General features: G+C 35.5%; 1 protein-coding gene across 1 annotated transcript in view; it reads left to right on the top strand.

The window, feature by feature from the left end:
• Window positions 1-13,453, top strand: part of PCDH11X (protocadherin 11 X-linked) — a 389,078-nt gene extending 375,625 nt beyond the window's left edge. The window contains exon 6 of the mRNA XM_088527587.1: window positions 12,927-13,453. Coding sequence (XP_088383713.1) covers window positions 12,927-13,318 — 392 coding nt within the window. The 3' untranslated portion in view covers window positions 13,319-13,453. The remainder of the gene's footprint in view (window positions 1-12,926) is intronic.
• The last annotated feature ends 9,188 nt before the right edge of the window (window positions 13,454-22,641 follow it).

The following is a 22,641-nucleotide window of genomic DNA, read 5'->3' as shown; positions in this document are numbered from 1 at the left end:
AGAGGAATAGCTGATACAGGCATATGTTCTAAAGAAAATGAGTTTGAACAGCAACTATGAATATTAGTATTTAATGTTGTTTAATATTTATTTTTCTCTTAGCCTAGGTATGTGATATAAACATGTTAAAGCTTATAAATTTAAAATATTTTAATAAATAATAATTTTAAAATGAACAGGCTGTAAAATATTTTTGTGCAAAGATACTTGCAATCTATTAAAACTGAAAAAATAAAAATCACCACTTTTATATTAGGAGAATATCCTTTTATTCAGATAGTACTCACTGAAAACTTAACACCTACTCACTGAAATTTGAAGCTCCACAGATACATTACTCTCTTTCAAATCTTAAATAGAGATGCACAATGTGCTGTGTTAAGAAAGAGATGTTTATATGACTAAGATTGTAATAGCAATCTTTATGCAATCTATCTTTAAAGCAATGGAATTTGCTTTCTTGAAAAGGCTGATACCAACTCTACATCCCTATTGTTTTATACGTAATGTGCTCCAAAATATTTCTTAAAAAATAAAATAAAATAAAAAAATAGAACAGTCTCTCATAGAGCCTGTCCTGGCTATTGAAATGGGTTGAAAAGATCACTGTCAGCAGTTGCTCATTCCCATTTTGCTGCCTGGTACTACCCCTAAAATCTTCCAGAATAATCGCACATATGACTATTTCCTAAAGCAGTCTACTTAAAAATATGAATGATATGAGAAATCTTGTTCTTTAAAGTATTGTATCAAATGTTGATCTAGCCTAAATTATTCTCATAATGTACCAGTTGTCCAGGTGTTAAGAAAATCATCATTCATATTACTTAAAGTAAGCTGTCTGCAAATCATGCTAGCTAAAATGAGAATATTTTTGTACTCAGTTGAAAATTGCCTTAAAAATTGAAAAGAATATTAAAAAGAATCTGAAACTCACTGTTGGATGTTCGTCAAGGGAAACTGAGAACTGAAACACAAGTAGATGTTTTCTGAGAGGTTGGGAAGTTTGTGTCACATTTCTCTGTCCGGTAGGCAACACTCCTTGACATCAACGACTACTTGGTGGTTGGAAAAGGTTTCTGTGAAGCGAGATAAGAAATCTACAGTCAAGACATCAAAATTTCAGTGGAGAAACTGTTCACAACCGAACGGTCGATGAGATGGTAACTGCAATTGTGCTCCCTCAGCAGAATTGGCTAGTTACTTAAGGTGCTAGTGAGGCCTGGAAAGGCCCAACTAGGCCAGCTGTGGTAGGAGATGCCACAGTAGGGTTTGCCCCATAAGTGCCAGGTGATGGGTTTATGGTTGGACTTCATGATCTTGAAGGTCTTCTCCAACTACAATGATTCCATGATTCTATGACACACTAGCCAGGCTTCCCGTTCCGCGCCTCCAACACGAGCACCGCAACAGCACTCGGAAGCGCACCGAGGCCAGGCCTGCCTGGAGCGCAGGAAGTGGGGATTACGCTGTTTTAAATTATCACCCATTCAAAGTAATTTTCTTCATAAAACAAGATTTAAATGACTGTAATTCAAAACATTTTTCCTCAAATTGATGCGAAAATTGTAGCGTTCGTATTATTTCCATTTTTCAATTTGACAAAACATTTCACACTGTGTATGCTTTTCCGTGTTGTCACTATCTTAAAAGTGAAAATACGTGTTTTACTCTGTGCATTTTATTCTTCCCTGATACATCTGATTTCATAAAACTACTTATTTAACTTAAAACATGCCTTTACACAATCTACCTGGGGACCTTGGGAAAATACCTAGAGACAGAGGGGGTTTGTTTTGCTTCCTCTCTACCCTGCCCAGTAAGGTTTATATTGCTAAATTTGTTCATGTCTGATGGTTAGGTAAGTGCTGATGATAAAGCATAACAAAGACAGAGCTGAGGTATCTGCCTAGCTTTATAAAGCCTGAATTCAGATTATGATGATTTTTTATTTGCAAGAAACTTTTTATTTACTTCCATTCTAGTACAATCGCTCAAATTTCACTCCATACTTTTTTCTTAACACTTCACATCTCCTGAAAAAAATCACTTAGATGAAAGAATAGCCTTGCTTCTTCCTTCAGGTGTTAATACACCAGCAGTTATGTCAGTAGTTCTTAAAAATCCAGTAAAATCTGAGTTATGTGCACAAATTTCTTAAAGAATATTTGTTTCCTGTAATGCAGAGTGCTGCTTAAAGAATTCTTGCAGCACTCAAGTTCAGAACAGGACTGGAAAATTAAGTGACCTGCAGACAGACATGGTTGAATTAGTGTCAATGAAAATGATAGCTGAAGAGTTTCTGGCCTAAAAAATGCAAATATAAATTTATTTTTAAGTCATACTGTATTTTATTGTACTTGCAACAGAATCCCAAACTTCTCACTCGAAGCAATCGTTGAGTGCTAAACCTGCAAAGCATAATTCTTTCTTTACTGTGGTGGGGGGGAGAGGGTTATCCTCAGCAGAGAGCTTTAACTAGTACATATGTATAGGGTAGATTTAAAGTGATTATGGAAATGTCACCGCAGGACAATACTCCATTAGTCGTCCCTCATATGTTGTATTCTGTCCCCTTATGTTTGTTCATAATTAAAAAGCAGATTGGGATGTCATGGTAAGAATGAGTGCAAAATGTCCCTTTTATCATTTGCAATAAATATGAAATAGTGGGCTTTCTGTATTCTTCAATGATTGTTCTATTTGCATTGATGACAAATGACATCTTTCTCCTTGTAATGTGCCTGCAGGGTTAAATGACTTTATTATTATTAATGAATCATTGCTCCAGCTGCCCAGAAATATGGGGAATAGAAAACATTAGAGATTTAGACCTAAGTAATTACAAATGTAATTATTACCTTTCAAATTTCATTTTTATAGCAATCACAAAGTTGTTAATCAAGCATGGCCCTTTCCATGTATTCACACTTTTTTGGTCCTTGTTGAAGGGATGCACATCTATATGGTTCCACTGAGGGCAGTCTGTGGCAGATTGACAAAGTGATAGTGACAGAAAACTGCTGTGAAAAATTGGTTAGAAAATGTTGTCTAGGTGTCAAGGAGTTTGTAGTTCAGAGGGTTTTCCAGGAGACAAATCCAGCTGAGCTGCAGCCATATGGAGGAGAGTCTCCTCTTGGGGAGGACAAAAGCTGCAGGAGGGGAATTGTTTTGTCCTGTGGAGATACGAAATGTCCAAGTTTTACTTGCCCACCCTGTGTTTCCAGCAAGGTTATAGATTGTGATTAAGGAGCCTAATAAACACAGGAGAACTGAACTGCTACTGGCCAGTGTAGGGAAATCAAGAAGGGCTTCTCATTAATGAAGTTGGACCTCTTGACCCCTAGAATAGTTCCCCTAATTATTCAAGATCTATTCTGCTAGAGCCTGTTTTTTCTGTAGTGATGGTCACAGGGAACTTAGAAAATGGCAGTGGAAAAGCCAAGGATTATGTTAAGATGTGTTATAAATGCAATATAAGAAAAGATAGGGCAAGCATGTGTATTGCTTTATTTGTGATCACAGTGATTATTTGGTTGCAGTTAAGATTCAGGTTCACATTAAAATAAGTATATTCAGTATAATAGTACAGTATTTGGTTGGAAAATAATATTACCAGCTTCTAGGTAATTCTTACCCTTTTCCCCTGTTCCTTTTCTTTTTTTCTCTCCAGAATCATATAAATTTTAAATTCATTGTGAAATGTAAAATCTGAGGAAATGCTTTGGACAGAAGTGAACATTTACTTTCAGTTATGTCATTTCTGCGTGAAATTAAGACAGTAAAGATTCTCTCTTTTTTTTTAAAGTATAAATACTAATTAATAGAGAAAATGGCCACTGTTAGTTTCTATACTTGAACTCATAAAATGTCATTTGAATCAATGCCACAAAATAGTTGAACTTCAAAGCTGTCTTTTGTGGAAAACTACTCTGCCAATAAAGCTTCTGCCAGCTTTATTTACATATTGAACTCAAATAAATAGATAAAATAATATTAATGGTTCAATCAACCGTATCTACCAGCACTCATATAAGATTATACGTTTATTCTAGGGGGCACATAGTATGTTATTTAAATATCAGTATTGGTACTTATATTTTGATTATATTAATATTTAGAACCAGTAGCAAAATAACGTCAAGGCAATACAGTCACAGCAACAACAAATTCCCTTTTTTGCATTCTAATAAAGATGTGGTTTTTTTTCCTTGAAATGGAATAGTAGTTAGTCACAAAATAAAAGAGATAATAATAAAAGGAATATTTTTAGAATACTTATGTTTATTTTATTTTGGCTGCTTCAGCAGCCTTTGACTAAAACTTTCTTTTTGTGTACACACAGTCAAAGCACCACTTCAAAATATCTTTTATTTTCTATCTCTTGAGTCATCACAGAAAAGATACATTCACTCCCTTGGTGCTTTTTTTTTTATGGTTTCCTTTTGAAAATTAGGGTTTCATTAAAGTGTCTGAACCATGAACGATTGCCAGCAGTTGTTTCATTACTTAATTTAACAGGATTGCTTAGTATTTTATTTTATATCAAACTTTTGTTTATTTTTACTGTAAAGTCAATAAGAAGAAAATAGAGCCTCACTTGGCATGTAGATACATGCCAAAGACAAGAAACAAATACAAGAAAGTCTTGCTGAAGTGAATAAAAAGTGTAAATATAGCAGAACTTAATTTTTTTATCCAACACAGCTCATGTGCAGTAACTCCTTTTTTCAAATTATTAACTATGCAAAGCTTCATTTTGAGAACTGCTTATTTTATAATTTGAGGCCAACAACCTTTATGTACAGTCAAAACCTCAACCTTTTGGTTTTAATGTAGTTGCCTTTAGCAAAACTGTATAGTAACTGACATGTTTTCTTGTTAAAAGGATTAAAAAAAAAAGCTAGAAATGTATTATAGCATGTTTGGTCCCTTTTAAAATACCACTGATACGCTCCTAAATTCCCCAGGAGACCAACACGCAAAAGATTCTCCTGCATGTTGAGTTAAATGAAAGAACATACTATGTTGAACTGACTCTTGATTAAATAAATACTTAAGCAAATACACATCTGTTTAATTTGTGGTAATGGATCCTCATATGCATTACTAATGAGGCATTTGAATAATTATTTGATTACTAAAAGGAGATATAAATGCTATTACAAAATATCCAGAGTTACCTTAAATTGGTTCAGTGATTTCTCTGTCAATTAGCTCTCATTCTGTTTTACTATGTTTAACTAGATCACTTTTTCCTCAGGCACCAGATACACATGTATATACCTGCTCTATGCCAATGAGAAAATCTATATGCAGTTATTTCTATTCCTGATTCCCTGCTCGTTGTATTTTGCAGCATTTTCAAGCTTTTTTTTTTCTAATATAAATTTGTATAGACAGTTAAATAGTGAAAGTAACTTTTTAGTTACTTTGGAAATATCCGAAGGATCTTAGTTCTCAAAAAAACAAGAGGAACAGCAGAGGAGAGTAAAGGGGCAAGCCCTGTTTCCAGAGTTAAGAGCAACTTTTACTAAGCATTTGAAATGCAGTCTCTAGAACTGACATGAGATACACCATTCTTCTTGCATCTTCTGTATCTTGCATTTTAAGCACTCTAAATAATATTTAAGAAAGTATGATGTATGCATGTATATGCATACATCTGTGACTAATATGACTTAAGAAATATCATCAGAGAGAAACTAATGAAATTAGTCCTATAAACATGATTGCAGATATTGCAGACTAATATTGCTGAGATATTTTCCTGGTTGACATAACAGATCACAGTGATAACTGAAGTTCATCTCTTCCAGAGAACGTTTGAATGGTTTTCAGTGTTCTCGGTATCAAGATGTTATTTTAGAACGTTGATGTCTATGAATTTAAAATTAAGCTGATGTCAAGTTAACGTTTGAGCAAGTACTTCCAGAAATGAGCTAAAGGTGAACAGGACTGTGAAACAGCCCGTAGTATTTCTTACCATTTTTCGAGTTATCCAGTGTAGTCCAGTTATCCCAGACAGCTGTCTTAAGATAGATACATTCCTTGAAGAAGCAGTCATACCCAGATAATTGCTGGTATTGGTGTTACCTACAACTTTCCCTTAATGCAGACAAGAACTTTATCTTGAAAGACTTTTACACATCATGAGGAAAAGTTTCCTCTGTTACAAATGCCCTGTAGAAACCTCATATTGACAATGTTTCTTCTTTCAGAGGCCAGATTAAAAATGGTAGCCAAAGCCCTTTTTCATCCAAAATATGCTAGATAAAACCCAGATATTGCATTTACTGCAGATATTTTACATTATTTGAAGAGTAAATGTAATGTAGGCAACTTAAGTTGTCCAACGTAGTCTTTTCAGGTATTGAAAGGACTGTGCGTTCACTCACTACTGCTCCCCAGGTCAAAGGTTATTGCTGGAGGATAATCCATTTATCACTATGTAATTTCACCTTGCTTAATTGATTTGAATTTAAATTTGCATTCTGTGTTAAATAATGAACCTTTTATTAATAATTAACAAGGTTCAGTGCAAATGTGGAGCAGTTAATTAAATATTAAATAAAGCACATTGTATTAGCCTGTGTTGTAATCAATATACTATACTTTTGGCTATGCATTTTGGATATGTCTTGTACTTTACACGTTATGGCTAAAATTCTCATTTATAACTCAATATACACTTCATGGGATAGAAATAGGCTAGGAAACATATGGTCCTCAAATACTTGTTCTGCCATAATTTCCAAGAAACAAAGGATATTAATGATGAAACTAACTGAAACGTTGAAGCAATAAAGGTCAGCAGTGCTCTATATTCTACAGCATTTTAACATCCATATTTCATAGTATGGAATAGAAGATGGTGCAGAGGTTAGGGGGATTGAGTGGGTGTTTTAGTGTGTGTGTGTGAAGTATCTTTCTGTGCAAAATAGCAGTTATTGAAGCTGAAATTTTGTCGTATTCTTGCTTTTAGAAAATTTCTTGTTTTAATTAATACAAGATTGAGATTCTCGTCAGAATAACAAGAAGAGATGATTGAATGAAAGTTTAATGCACTTATTTAATAAAGCTGTTGTTTACAGAGGAAGGATTCAGTTCACTTGACAAGTAGTGTAGTTCATTATGCAGGAATTACCCTACACGTTCTCTTCCAGCCTCGTCTCCCGTATGTCCTCTCCCCAGCTGACTTTGCATTTGAGTAACTGCAGCAAGATGCAGAATACCCACCCCTCATGCCACTGGGCTTTTATAAAAAGGAGCCTATCTCGGGGCAGTGTTGCAGGATGGAAATCATTTTGAAAAAGGGATGTTAGGAAGTAAGTGTGTGTGTTGGAGTAGAGGCAGAGCCCATTCTTGGGAGTTGTCTGGGGTAGCGTTGCAAGTGTAGTGAACTCCTGTAGATGGTACAGAAACGTGTGATTTCTCACGGACCTGTTGATGCCATTAGGACAGGTGGGGAGTGTCGACAGATTTCATTTGTCACGTGTGATTTCTCATGTGCTCTGGTAGAGGTGAGGCTGAAGACTAGCAGAAACCTTGTGCTGTGTCCTAGCTGTTCTTTGAATAAAAAGATTCCTCTCCCAAAGACATTTTATTGTTAAAGCAAAAAAAGTGGAGTATATTCTAACAGCAATTACGTAGGTTTTCCATATCCAAGTTTCCTCCTGGAGTTATTGAAATAACCTAGTTTATACCAACTCTCCTTCCTTTTTTTATTGTGAATGTCATTTCTGTTCTCCTAACAGAAGCCAATACATTATGTTGAGGGAGTGGCTGTTCTTGGTCACCTGGCTAATTTTGGATCCCAGTTCCCCTATGTTGTGCTTGAATCGCTGCTTACATTGAGTATCGCATTCGGTACGTACACGTGGATGTAAAAAAAGATGGGGGGCAACCCATTCCTTGGAGCTATTGGCGACATGAGCAGTATGAGGTTGTCATCTTCATCCCGCTGGTGGGTTCCTGCTGAGCAGAGCGCGCTGCAAGGACGCCGGGAGCTGTTGAATATGAAACGCTTCAGTAAAGGAGAGGCACTTCTGGATGCTGACAGAGTAGTATTGGCACTGCAAGCTATGTATTCATATATGTGCTGTGTTGTGAAAATATGAAAAATAGCTCAGCAATGGCATAATTATGGGCAATTTGCTTAATTGCTTGCTAATTGTTGCTTGCTTTATTATGAAACAAGAGTGCTCTAAATGTAACACTGGATGGTTTGCATCCAAAATGTGTCAAATTCAATACTGGCTTTTCATTAAGAATACAGCTAGATAGCTTTAAAAATTCAAGCAATTTTATATTCTTGTGTTTTAACTTGTTTTCTTTTCTTTTCTTTTCTTTTCTTTTCTTTTCTTTTCTTTTCTTTTCTTTTCTTTTCTTTTCTTTTCTTTTCTTTTCTTTTCTTTTCTTTCCTTTCCTTTCCTTTCCTTTCCTTTCCTTTCCTTTCCTTTCCTTTTCTTTCCTTTTCTTTCCTTTTCTTTTCTTTTCTTCTCTTTTTTTTTTTACATTTTCTTTACACAATTACACAATTTCCCAACTTCTAAGCTTGCCTTGATATAATATAGTCTTTTTTTTTCTTAACATCTAATTAATCTGAGCTCTTTTCTAATGAATGAATCTTCAAATGGCTTTTCATCTTTATTACATATGTGCAGGTAAAGGACCTTTGTCATCAGTTTGATTTGTTCCCTTCTCAAGTGGCATATCTCCCTTTGAGCCCATATGTTCAGAATTCCTACAGATGTTTAGTTCTGAAAACTAAGCCTAAACTTTTCAAAAAACTTTTCTCTTACAAGATACCCTGCTTTGAGCAGGATGTATGCACTATTGTGTCAGCCAGGGTCATATATTTTGTAGACTGAGAGGACAAGAGTAGCACTGTAAATTTCCACAGCTTTCATTACCCCCAGGCAGGAATATATTTGCTATGCAAAAACCCTATAAAGTCGTTATAATCATGGGCAAGCTTTACTAAAAGATCAGTACTTCTCTGTACTGTTTCTACAGGGAAGAAGAAAAAAAACAGATCAGATAAAATGTTTTTTTTTGTTGTTGTTAATGTTTTGACTGAAGGATAGCTACCTGGCAAGGCTGAAATTCCACATTTACTCATGTAAAAGTAAATATTCTTACTGAAAATCATTTTGACCTAGAAATGATAAAGACTGTAGAACAATGAGAAAAGTCTTTTAGCTATTGTGCTTTTAGTTATACCTGACAGTTCTGATCTAAACACTTCATGAGACCTGACAGACATGTTCTTTAAAAATGTTCGTAGTTCTGAGGCAGACAGTTTAAAAAATAGTTTAGTTCCTACAACAATCATGAGTTCAAGTAAAAATGGTAAGTTCACATGTCTGTGAATGTGATCTATTCTATGAATTAAAAGTACTTTCTTTTTAATCATGTTTGAGTCTTCAAAGGGTATGAAAAACATATAGAATTAAAGGTAAGTAAAGTATGAAACAAGGCAGATTGATAACAGCGCAATTTATTGTATTGTTTATTCAAAAATCATGGAGGGTATTTACACTTCTATTTCCATTTATAAGTCTGTCATATCTGAGGCAAGATATTACTAGACAGTTGGAATTTCAGTAGATCAAAAACAGCATTTCTGCTGAAAACATTCAGAGACAGCAGGAAGCATCTCCTGCTTTATTTGTTGAGGCAGATGTCACAGATACTTCTACCACAAAGCATTTATCGGACTAGCAAGATAATGGCCTATATTACCATTTTTAGATGAGAGAAGGGTTCGGAATATTTTCTCTTCACCTGTATTTAGCAATAACTTGCAAGAGGTAACTGCTACAAATGGGATGTAGAATAGGAAGAAGCTTAAACAATAGCAGATAGAAAATACTGTGATGAATTCACACGGCCTCTGATAAATAGTCACTTGAGCATGGGGTTGTCCTCTGGATGCTACAGGAATAGTGATTATTTATCTACTGAGCCAGCCAGAGATCCCTTCATTTAAAATAGGTGGAAAGTGGTGCAGGGAAAGCCAGTCTGGGTGCCGAGGACAACATCCTAATGCTATTTTCAGCGACCCTTTTTCACTGTAATATTTGGAGATGAGGTATGCTGTGCTGTAAAATGGCACTATTAGTGTAACATGTTGCCTACAAAAAGCTCTTTTGTTTGGTAAAACAGGGAATTCTTAAAAATACATCTTCTGTGAGTTTAGACAGCAGTGCAATGCCAATGCCGAGCTGCTATTTAGAAGGCTTCTAAGTGCTACAGAAACAGCAGATGATAAAATGACAGGAAAATGGAGGATGAATTAGACTGAGAAAAAGAAGATGTGTTTCATGCCCTGGAAGAATAGGCACAAGAGATAATGCATGGTGAATATTCATGCAGAAAAATTCCTACATTTTATGTTAGGTTCATTTAAGAACTGGTGAGTTATACTCTGACAATGGTTCTTACTCCATTGTGCTAAAAACATAATATTTTGTACCCTAGCTTTGTTTATTTTTTTTACTCTTTGCCAAAGAGAAACTTTTCTGCATCCCAATTATCCTATCTATCCTTGCTAGTGCCTTTTACTGTAGCAGATTAATTGCTGAGATTTTTCCAAGATCCCTTTAAATGCAGATATGGGGGATCTTGCCTGCCTTACACTGTTTAGTGTAACATCCTCAGTTAATTTGGTTTCCTACAGCAGACCCAGTCTCCTGAACATATCTGCCTCAGGGCTGCAGTAATGTTATGGCTTATATTCAGGTGGTGATTTGAATGTTAAAAAATGGTTTGTGTTTTCTTTGCTTTTGTTTTTTTTTAATCTTCTTTTAAAGTTAGACTAGAGGTTAGGGATCTCACTGATAATTTGTTCTTTAAAATGACTGCAGTATAGTGTAAAATGAAACTTGACTGTTGCTGTTAGGGAAATAAGAATTCCAAACATCAGAAATCATACAGAAAAGTACTAGCATTTGCTAAATATTTTTTTATTTCCTGTACTCCGGCAATACTAATGATGTGCTTAATCGAAAATAATGTTATCTATTTTTGCATATATATATATATATATATATAAAGGCATATATATATATATAATAGAGAAAATTTATTTTTACTTTTATATTAAGTATAAGCAGTAATGAAAATCACATATTCCAGCTTACAAAGAATGATTATGGCAGCTCCAAAAAGTGTATAATCCTGCATACTTGTAAAAAGAAACCTCAACTCAAAGCCAAAATAATTTATTATCGTATTGTACATGATCATACATGATAGAGGTGAAGTTCTTTGTTAATTTTTTAGTTATTCGGATATAAACATCTCTCTATAAAGAGAATAAACGAATCTGTCATTCTGACAACATTGTTATTGTTAGTATGTTAGTATGCTCCAAGTCTATAGTTAGTCTGGCAACACATGGCACAAAATTACTGTCATACAGATCTGTCAAGATGGTGTAGAAATTATTTTATACGTGACCTTTTATTTCTGCAGTTGCCTTGTCTAAAGCTTGAATGTTAAATTTTTATTGCCAAGCACTGATAGTTTAACTTTGTTTTCTCTTTTACTGAAGTTTGGAATAATGCTGCAATGTAAGTGTTTGGATGTAACATGGAAATATATACTTGTGCTTTGTGCTATACAAATTTCAAAATGCACAATATTTATTAAAACAGAAGTGTGGTGTCTACTTAAACATAAAAGTCAGAAGAGGAGAGCTCTGACTCAGAACTTATACTGCAATAAGTAATTCCTAAAAGTATCCCTTCTCAACTGATTGTAAGCCAGAATCCAATCCTAAATGTAATTTTTGTAAAGACAGAAGACATATTAAAAATATACATGTATCTTTCCTGGGAAAAAAAGATGCTCCTGAGTTTTTTTGTAGATAATACAATGAATACAATGAAATATCTAATCAGAATTTCATCATCTCCTCTAATACATTTAAAACCTGAATGTAGCAAGAGAATGTAAAATTAAAATATACACTGTTAAAATTATTTCAAGAAATTATTTGTAGAATTTTTATTATATTAATTTGAATGTATTCAACATATTGAAATCACGATCATTTAATGAAACAGATCAAGAATGTTTGTGAATTGTAAACTCTGTTTGTCAGATTTAGTAGCTTACTTTGCCTTTGAACAAATTATGATTTCTCTTATCCTCTTTCAAGGGCACAAACCCTGCATCTACACGAGAAATAGGATTGTATTCCTAGTAAGCTACAGAGGTTACGGCTTCTCTTGCTATTAGCCTTTGATTTTTCAGAGTTTTCAATATTGAAAGCACGGAGAAATCAATTCTATTTAAAACTGCTGTTACATGGTCTTTTGTTTTTTAAAGCTTGTGAGTTCATCTTCAAAGTCAATGAGCCATGTGTCCACATTAAGTTCACTTTGCCTCTAACAAGGCAAAACCTACCCCAAAATACAGCTTTAAAAGAATACTTTTTTTTTTTTTTAACAAACTGATTTTAATCATTATAGTGTTTTCAAGTAATTGTATGTAGATATTCTGTAGACTAGCGGTTGGAAGGGGCCTCTAGAGATCATCTAGTCCAACCCCCTGCACAGGCAGGGTCACCTAGAGCACGTGGCACAGGACTGCGTCCAAGCGGGTTTGAAGATCTCCAGAGAAGGAGACTCCACAACCTCTCTGGGCAGCCTGTTCCAGTGCTCTGTCACCCTCACTGGGAAGAAATTTTTCCTTAAGTTCCTGTGGAACTTTTGGTTCTTCAGTTTGTGGCCATTGCCTCTAGTTCTAGAATCTAAGAGTTTCAAAAAGGCAGCGGTCATTGTAAACGGAAGGCGTAGGGGCTCTAGTTCCGTGGCTCTAACAGTGGTATCATCCTTTTCCTAAACTTTCTCCTTCCTGAACTTTTTCTCCATTCAATACTTGGAACTCTGATGGTTTCTTTCTTTTCCTCCCAGCTATCGAAGTGAATCTCCAGAAGGCCCTGGCCGAAGCCTCTGAAACCTGCACACAGGAGTGCCTCATCCTGGGCCACTCCGACAACTGCTGGATGCCTCCCGCCCTGGCGCCCTTCCAGCAGCCCAACACCCCGCTGCCCTCGTTCGGCTTCCCGCAGGCCTGGGGCCGAGGAGCCCGGCCCGAGGGGCGGCCCGCGCTCGCCCGGGCCCTTCTCAAGGACGACCCCGACAAGGGCCAGGCAGGGCCCCGGCCCCCGTTCTACGCCGCCTGTGAGAGACACTGCGCCAGCGAAGACCCTGTCAAAGTCATCCCCTTGGCAAACTTCGCGGCCGCCCACCCGGCCCCCGTGTCGGGGAGCAGCGCTACGTTTATACACGAGCACCAGCTATAAAGGCATATCTGACAAACCCGCTATTTTAGGCTTTAAGTGTAACTGTATATAGTCACAGCCTAACACTGTTTCTAGTGCATATATAAACTTGTTAGGCTTGTGAATATTGATGTATATAGAATTCTAAATGGAATTTGAAAAGCTAAATCCTTAGTGGTTACTTAAAGGGAATTTATCTTAGTTCTTGGTAAAACGTACAATATGGGGAAGGAAACCCACAACACAAAACCAGTCAAAAGCAAAACACAGAATCCTGTTTCTTGAATTTTCTTATATGGGTCATCTTCGTGCAAAGGTCTATTTACACTTCTTCAAGTTGAAAGTTACTTCTTAGCGCAGCTTGGGGAAATATTGCAATCTAAATATAGAGATATTGCCTGCTCGAATCAGGCTTCTCTGTGTTACTTGCTATAATTTATGAGCATGTTCATAAATTTCACCTTCCATTCCCTTAGCAGATAGAGATCAAGTGGGCAATTTTTCATTTGATTACTTTACATAGCAGAGTGAATAAAATCCTAAAATCTAATTCTGTGGAAGGATGGTACACCTTTCCTTCAAAATTCGTCTTTTACCTAATTAAGAGGGAAAATGCATTCAAAGACATGACAACTGCTTTTGATTTATATATTTTTTTGAACTGGGTCACTGTACAGGTATGTATTCTTTGAAAGAATGCAATAGATGATGAAATTGAAAGCTTGACTAGACCTACTACAATCATATTATATAGAAGGTCAAAACTTTAAAATTATAAATAAAGGTTTTTTTTTTTTTTTTTTTAACTTTCCAAGATACTCCTTTCTGCAATAATACAAGGAACACTATAATACATATTAGGCTTTTCAAACTGTAACTCTTTTTTCCTTTTTATTTTTTTATTTTTTTTATAATGTAGAGCTTGCTTTGGCAACTGTTCCTGTTAGTTGAAAATTACATGGCCACTGCTGAAAACAGTAGGAAACTGAGTAGTTTTTTGTCTTATGTGATATTGTGGCTGTAAGCTACTGGTGCTTAAAAGAATATTATAGTGATGTATATGTTTGTTTTACAGCTATAATCACCTATTACAAGTATTCAGTGAAAAGTTAGCTATAATATTATTTGCTTTACTCCCAACCTTTTATATGAAGGCGCTCTTGTCCCTGTGGCTTAGTTTATTAGAGAATCACTGACATTACTCAGCAAAGAAAGAAGAATCCAAGTAATGACTCCCGAATAGATGTAGCTATAAATACACCCCAATTACATTATTTGATAAAGTCTCCAAGTGCTGCTCTATGAAGATTAGGTCTTTTTCAATGTTCTGTGTACTGAAGGATACGTTGTTAATGCTGCAGAGGGGAAAGATTCCACAGTGGGTGCAAAGGAGATGCTGGTCTTAGGTGAAATAAAAAATTCTTCTAGTACATTTTTGCTTTTTAGCCATTTCATCACATACAGTGTGTACATACCAAGATTTTTTTTTTTCCTTAACAAAACTAGGTAATTTTTAGTGTATTGCAACATTAAATGAGACAATCGAAGTTGTGTGGAGAGAAAAAGGACAGTTTGTGAATATTTCCTATGGATAGAATTCTATGTAGGCTTCTTATTGTAACTTAAATCTGTAACTTATAAACAAAACTGTGTGTAAAAATGCTGTAATATTAGCTACTTGTAAAATTTACAGAAGTTTAAGTTGTTGAGGGTTTCCAATGAATGCTAAAAGAGCTTCTCTTATGTGCCCAGCAGGTATAAGTAGCTTTATATATTGTTGTCCCCACTGTAAATCTATTCAAATCACCTTTAGATTTAACGTGAAAATAAAAGAAACTTCACTTTTAACCTACTGATAAGGTTTAATTATTGAACATTAGGTTATCTAATGATGTACTTCTTTTCTTTCTTTTTTTTTGATGTGTTTGTCAATAATGTTTAGCAAAGGTGTGACACACTGGCTTCCAGTTGCATGTAAATCCTGGAAAAAATATTAATCCTTTGGCTACTGACACACATGAGCTGACACAATTCATTTACAATTCCAGGACAATTAAAATTAGACAAATTAATTCACATCTAGTCTATACAAAGCCCTCGATCATTTGTTTTGGAAACGTCATGGTGAGAAAATATAGCACTTCTTTTCAAAGATATACAGCAAAAAAAAAAAAAAACCCAGATATAGATTCACCAAACATATTTATTCTACAAAATTTAGAATAAGGCTGACATGCAATGCTTACTGTTTTAAGCAGAGAACACTTTTTTTTTTTTTTTTTTTTTTTTAATTACAGAGGGCTGTCATGGCAAATGCTTACAGAACGTGCTGCTGTTATTGAAAACTTTGTTTTCTGTAACATTTCTCCACTGGCTTAAAATTGTATTTGAAATTTTTAGCAAAGCAGTTAATTTCTACAATTTCAGATTTTCACAGGTAAATCATAAAGGAATCAGAATTCATATTTTTTCTTTAGGCAAGAAAAATCCATAAAAAGTGTATTTGACTGTTTAGGGATTTTTATGTTAAAATACAGAAGAAATTAACCCCCTTCAAAAAAAAAAGTCACAAAATCAACCAACCAAAAAACTCCAATAAAAATTGATACAACAAAAACATAAAGACAAATCTGATGATAGCAAGTGGTTATATGTGATGATATTGGGACATTCTGTCAACAAGATACAAAATAGTTGTAACTGTAAATACACTTTGTATCAGGAGTTAAATTATGCCCTCATTTTTATATATAATGTATTACATATATATAAGATAAAAAATTGTGCATTTGAAGCAATGTTTCTCTTAAAAAAAACTTAAAGTGGCATGTCAGTATCCAGAGGAATAACATTACTGTAGACTCTTTACACATCTTGCCATATATATAAATAATTTATCTAGTACATAGATTGTATATTTTTGTGTAATTTTTTTTAGTCATTTAACTTATTTTATTTTTCTTGTGTGAATTTGTGGAGCAAACAATCCTATATACAGTATACAGTAAAATGGTAGTTAAATGATTAGATAGTTTCATACGGTGTAACAATAAAGAAAAACCTTTGCCTTCTTCAAAGTAACGTGTCACACAGTTTAGCCTAGATTTTTTTTTTCCCCCAAGCTTGGTACATGCTTGTGTTGGCAAAAAGAAAGGGACTTTCTTTTATTCCTATTGTAAAGTAGTCGGTTAAAAAAAAAGAGAGAGAAAGAGAGACTTGAACGTAAGTCAAACTGGAGTAAAATATGCAGTTTCTTTGTTTTCCTGAAGTGTGCTGTATTCTGAAATGTAACTTAATTCTACAGTGGGAATAATTAGGAATGTCTGCTCGGCTACACAGAGGCTCCTGAGCAGCTCCTCTCTGGGCAGTGAGCTGGCAGGATGCAGGTCATTTAGCTAATTATTATGGCAACGAGCCCACGCTAATAGGGCCTGAGAGCTTCTGGACGGTAGGTCAAGCTATAGGTGTCATGCGAACATCACGTACGTGGTTCTGAATCAGGCTTGGTCGTTTTGCTTGGCTTAAAGCTAGAAAAAGTGCAGCATTTTGTACCCTACGTCTGTGCCCCCAGTGTACGTAGATCTATTAGATTCTCCCAAGAGAATTAGAAGTTTGCTCTGCTGTATTCGGAGCCAGCTGTAATCCAGTGTGGAACCACATCAGCATCAAGCTGCTAGTACTGCCCCGCTTCCAGTGTGGTCAAGCCAAAGCCAGTAGACCTAGAGAAGATCCAGTAACTAGTGAGCAATTAGCTCAAGGTTATTTGATTCAAGCATACTTGGCTGATATCTAATTGGCACAGAGCTCAAAGCCTGAAAATTTACACCTACCTTGCCTGAGTTCGTCTCCCAAGTTTAGCTTGAGTTTTAGCTCAAGTTTTGCTTTTGCAGCTTTAATATCAATTTGTAATCAGTAACTATCAATTAAGTTATTACACAGCTGTTTACTGCCGTTTCCTAGGGAAAATAAGGGAGCACAGACACAAAGTAAAGTTGAAGGCAAAGATTTTATTTGGTATACGTAGGAAAATTGTGTATAACGTTATCCCTAGTGAAAAGAAAGATTGACAATTCCTTGTAAATATTTGAGTTTGTATTTCCGGGAAATCTCCCCACTCTATGGCATACTACAGGATCTGAGAGTGAGCAGTGTGTGTCTGTGTATTGAAGCAGCCCTAACCACACTTTACAGATCATGCGGTTGGACCTCACATGCCATAGTCCAGCAGCATTTAAAGTCCAGTAAATTTGCAGTAGTTCTATTTCAGGTTTCTGTACAGCATGTTGTCTTGTTAATTACAAAGCTTATTAATAAACTAGATCCACAAAAGCAGTTTGTTCCTTTGTACTGTTTTGTGTTCTTGAAAAACAGTCTTGAAAAGCGATTACATTGTCGCCCGTTTTTAGCTTTTCAAAGCTCATTTCTTTGTGAAGCCCCAAACTCTGTAAGAATTGCATGAAAAGCTTAACTTCCCTTGCAGTTTCCTCATACAGCTGAGTTGGCTTTTGGTAGAGAGCAGAACTATTCACATGCCATGTGCATGCCAGTCTAGGCTTACATTATCAGAAGTGTCTTCCTTCTCTGTCACCTCTCTTCACCGTAGCTCCTACCTTCCACTGTGCCTCTGATGGTCTTATTGAAAATCATTACAAGCTGGAGGCAGCAAACAGATAGGAAGAGACTGTTAAAAGATCTGATACAATGAATTCCACATGAAGGATTTTACATGCGTGAACAATATATCCTTGAATGGTTACCATACATAATTGGGTTTCTGTGGATAGATTTTTCTTCAGTATAAAAGATCCATATATGAGTCTTGAATATAATAGTTCAGATTAAACTGTCAGAAGCTCTGCTTCTTCATAAGTGGTGTTTTTTGAATGCTGGTGAAAGAAAAAGAAGAGACATAATGCATATGAAATTATGAAAGCATCTTCCAGGAAAAAGACCTCATGGGGCTTGATAATACTCATAATAGATTAGAAACTTGCAACTACATTTCTTATGACTGCTGCAAGTACAAAACAGTGAAGAAGGACATTCAGAAACTAGGGATTTTTTGCAACAGAAGAGGACAGCAGCATTGCTGAAAGCTGGTGAAGGTAATTGTACTCGTCATCAGTAAGAAATTGGCTAATCAGTATGACAGAAATAAAGCTTTGGCTGTAGAGTGGACTACGGCTAAAGCGTATGATAAAATCTAGTAGGATATTCTTTAAATCATGATTAGAATTAATGTTATTTTCTGTACTTTCAGTGATTCCTTTTTTGCTGTATCATATGGTAAAATTAGATGGACCGGAGCTTCAGTTGGTTTCACCAGACTTCCAAGCAGGAAGGACTATGACCGGTTCTTGTTTAAGGTAAATTCCAAATTTGAAGGTAAGTAAAGGGGAATCTGATCAACATTTTCTGAAAGCATTTAAAACTTAAGTTTTCCATTTTAACATGTGCTTGTATCAAAACTGCTTAAAAAGAAAAAGGTCTGTCCTTTTTGGATAGCTTTTAACTACGGCATTGATGCTGCCTTTTCTTACACACTTTCTCTGTGCTAGGAGATGGAAGTCTGTGTGTATTTATAAGAATGGAAGTTAGTAAGTACACCTATCAAAGAGACAGATAAATGAGGTGCCTGGGAGCACTGTGCTAGACTTCAAACCATAGCTTTAAGCCATCAGCTGTGATGTGTTCTAGAGCAGATGAATAGGATGTGCAAACAAAAAGACATTTTCTAAGGCACTGGAATGAAGTTATTCATTCTTAGTGCAGCTGTTATGCATGTGGTAACAGAGTTAATTAACATAATTAGATTAAACTAAGAGAATTTTTTTAACCTGTACTTAGCTTGGAGTTTTTTGTTTACTCATCAGAGATGATAAAAGACTCTGTGCCCAAAAGCTTGTCTAAATTTTCCAATTATCAGCTACTGTATAAAAAATGTGTTTTTGCTCCTCTGCTGTGTAGATCAAGCTTCAATTTACAGATGTATGGAGCTACAATAAACTAGTGTATAGATCTCTGGAGAGTAATTGAACAGAGAAAAAGTTAAATCTAAGCTGAAAAATGAAGCGATTTTAAGATTAAAACAAAAGAGGGGGAGGAGTGAATACCAAAAGGCAACTTCAGCGACTAACAAATATGCTAAGATACACTGTGCTGTCTGCAGCCTCACAATGCTTATTTTCTTAGTTAAGGTTTTACAGACACTTTTTTGGGGGTATAAAATACCTCCGTTAAAACCAGCAGAATCCAGATCTGCATTAAAAAGAAGATATTTCTGTTTAGGCCCATTTGAAACCCCTTTACCAGGTATACTAATTCATAGTAAATATAAAGGCTCTTTTCTTATCACTGCGCAGGAACAAATGCTTTTAAATGAATAGTGCAAGAACAAATGCTTTCAAATGATCTTATCTGGAAAAACAGGAAAAGGCCATAATAGTTTTAAAACTGAAGTCCAGTAGGAAATTGTGTTATATATATACACATATAAACGTACACACTCTCAGTTTGATTTTCTTTGCTTTCAGAATTCATCTTGTATGTACAAGGGATAGATGTCATCAGTGAAGAGCACACTGATTTCTATATATAATCTAAAAATATTCATTACATTATGTAGGTGTGCACGAAGTGGAAGCTGCCTGTCTTGGCAGATACAAGCTTTTGTTTGTTTGCTTTAATTGCAATGGAGACATTTAGCACTCTGCCTGCCTGGTAACATAGGAAACGTAATACAAGACCTTGACATCGAAAAAGATTAGACTGTCTGAGCTGACTGGCTCATAAAAAAATGTGCTCCAGGAACTGACAAAGGAAACAAGTCTCTGAATTTCAAACAAGTATCTCAAATGCAGCAAAATAAAATAAAGGGCCATTTTTGCAGCTTTGGTGCTGCAAATTATGTGCTGCACAACTGAATCCATATTAACGTAAAATTTTTACAGTGAAGCATGTTGAGAAAGCCTTTTTGTTTGCTAAGTTTGCTCTTTTGCAATGATTACACATAATCAATCTACTTGGATTTTTAAAGGCCTTTTATCAGATTTCAGTCTATTGAATCACAAACGTATTTTTGTCAGGGTAATACTACTACTGAATATTAAGAAAGATTGCATTTGCCTATTCAAAAACTGTCACTTCAGCCGACCAAAGGCACTTATTGAAGCCTGTTGATGTTTTGCAAACGTACGTCTGAATTTCCCTCAAAATATGCTACTAAAATATGCAAAGAAGAACAAAAAATATTAATACAGAAGATATATGCAGTGAAATTTGGGTGAATTGGTATGCAAAGGAAAATAAATGTTTCCAAAGATACAAGAAGCATAATGAAAATTAAAAAATGTTCATCCTTTTCTACTCAGACCTTGCAATGTAAAGTGAGTACATGACAGTAATTACATTGGAAGCCAGTAGGCTAAATAGAAACAAACATAAATACTTACACACATTTGTCTATTAAATATTGAAAAAAAAAATCTTTGTGTATATCCCTAATTAGACACAAGAGCCATGGACAGATACATCACTTTTTTGGTTAGGGAGATATTTTGTCTAAATTAATTGTCTAAAGGATCTCTAATCTTGGGTATCAGGAAAAATGTATCCTCAATTCACTGATTTTTTAAAATTTCAGAGTCTGTGAGTGCTCACTGAGAATAGAGGGACACTAGACAATTAAGATTAAAAGTCTGACAACACCGAAACAATCCCAATCTAGTATTTACCTAAGAGATTATATAGTATATTCCGAGTGTGAAAGTTAGTATGTTTGGCAGATAACAGCGAATCAAATAAAATAAGCCCAAAGCCTCCTCTCTCACCAAGACTAGTAACCTCTATAGAGTCATCGGGCTGCCAGGAAGCACCTGGTTGTGTTTTGTCTTTCGTGCCAGCTTCCTGTCAGAGGAGTATAGAGAAGCTGACATTTGATGTATGCAAAAAAAGAATAGATTTTGCATTAAAGCCAAGTTGGCAAATATTTTTGTTTCCTGTGACAAGTTTTGCTTAACTAGCACAAGAGCCAGCCGTGCAGAGAAGTGTGCTCCAGTAATATAAAATAGAATCTCTTTAAGAAGGTAACTACAGTTGCTGGGTTTCTACTGCTTTCTCCTCACTCCCCTGCTAAATGCTGCATTGGCAAATCACTTTCTTTTTTGTGACAAGTCTTTCTGAGAGCTAACAGGGAGCCAACTGTGCTTAGGCATGTGCACCTGTACCACAGAGGAACCAAATGAAAACATTAAATAATGTTTCCCTTTGTGCAGGAGAAACATCAAGAACAAAAAAGCCTGGAAGGAGCATTGCCATAATGTAGACAATTTTATAAATAGTCTTGTTTCTTCATGAAAAAAAAAAAACCTTATATATTGGGAAGTGGCATCTTATTTTTTTTAAGAGTTTACCTGTTTGCCATGTGCTTGTATCTAGATAATCTGCAACTGACAAAACATGCAGTGAATTACATGAGTGAAATGGGTACCACGCAGTATCAGAAACAGCTGATGGCCAGGAGGAAGGTTGCTGGCATGCAGTGGAATAGCACTTGATGGTGAAAGGCACAGTTCCTAATATACAAAAAATGTAGCATTAGAATTAGGACCTGTCTGCCAGGTTTGGCAACTTCCTGCTTTCTAGATAGGTCCCTAAATTGTAGAATTTCTTGAAACGCCTACTCGATAAATAGTTGGCAGTGTTTGGATAATAGTTGGCTGTACTTGGAAGCAGCTCAGCTGAAGCAACATCAGCGTGGGCCATTCAGTAGAAATACGTGAGGAACTTGTGCAGCCAAGATGTTGGAGAGAGATGCAAGAGTGATTTCAGTCTGTGACGGAAAAACAGCTCTGGTTGCATTACTCAAGCCACTTCCCACGTGAGGAACATGATCTGCAAGCAACATCGAAGATGTGCACCATTAATGACAGTGTAGGTGCTGGCATACAGGAAATAATTATTAGAGTTTTATTTCCCTGGTCTTCAGATCAGCTGAGTACGAATATGCACAGTAGTGTAAATACATACCATGTGTTTGGTTTTTGTATTTTTAAACATTTCCTCTCCATCTTTCTTTTTTCTAATTATGGAAAAATATTGCTCTTACTGTGAGTCATTCACCTATTTTTCCCCACGTTTCTCCCAAATCCTTCCTGCTTTCACAAACTTACTTTCACAGAATAGATATGACCTAAAAAAAAAAAATCAATTATAAATAGACTTCAATGAAGTTCTATGAATAGAACTACAAACAAGAAGTTCTGCTTGTGATGGAAGTGCAGAAAGTTCATACTCTTACTAGGATTTTTTTCTTTATATACTGCTACATTACGATTTTCTACCTA

Source organism: Tinamus guttatus, unplaced genomic scaffold, assembly GCF_059628265.1.
Source record: "Tinamus guttatus ecotype Peru unplaced genomic scaffold, ASM5962826v1 Tinamus_guttatus_pri_ptg000287l, whole genome shotgun sequence".
NCBI classification, from domain to species: domain Eukaryota; kingdom Metazoa; phylum Chordata; class Aves; order Tinamiformes; family Tinamidae; genus Tinamus; species Tinamus guttatus.
The sequence above is the reverse complement of the archived record's forward strand: the minus strand, read 5'-3'. Positions and strand labels throughout refer to the sequence as shown.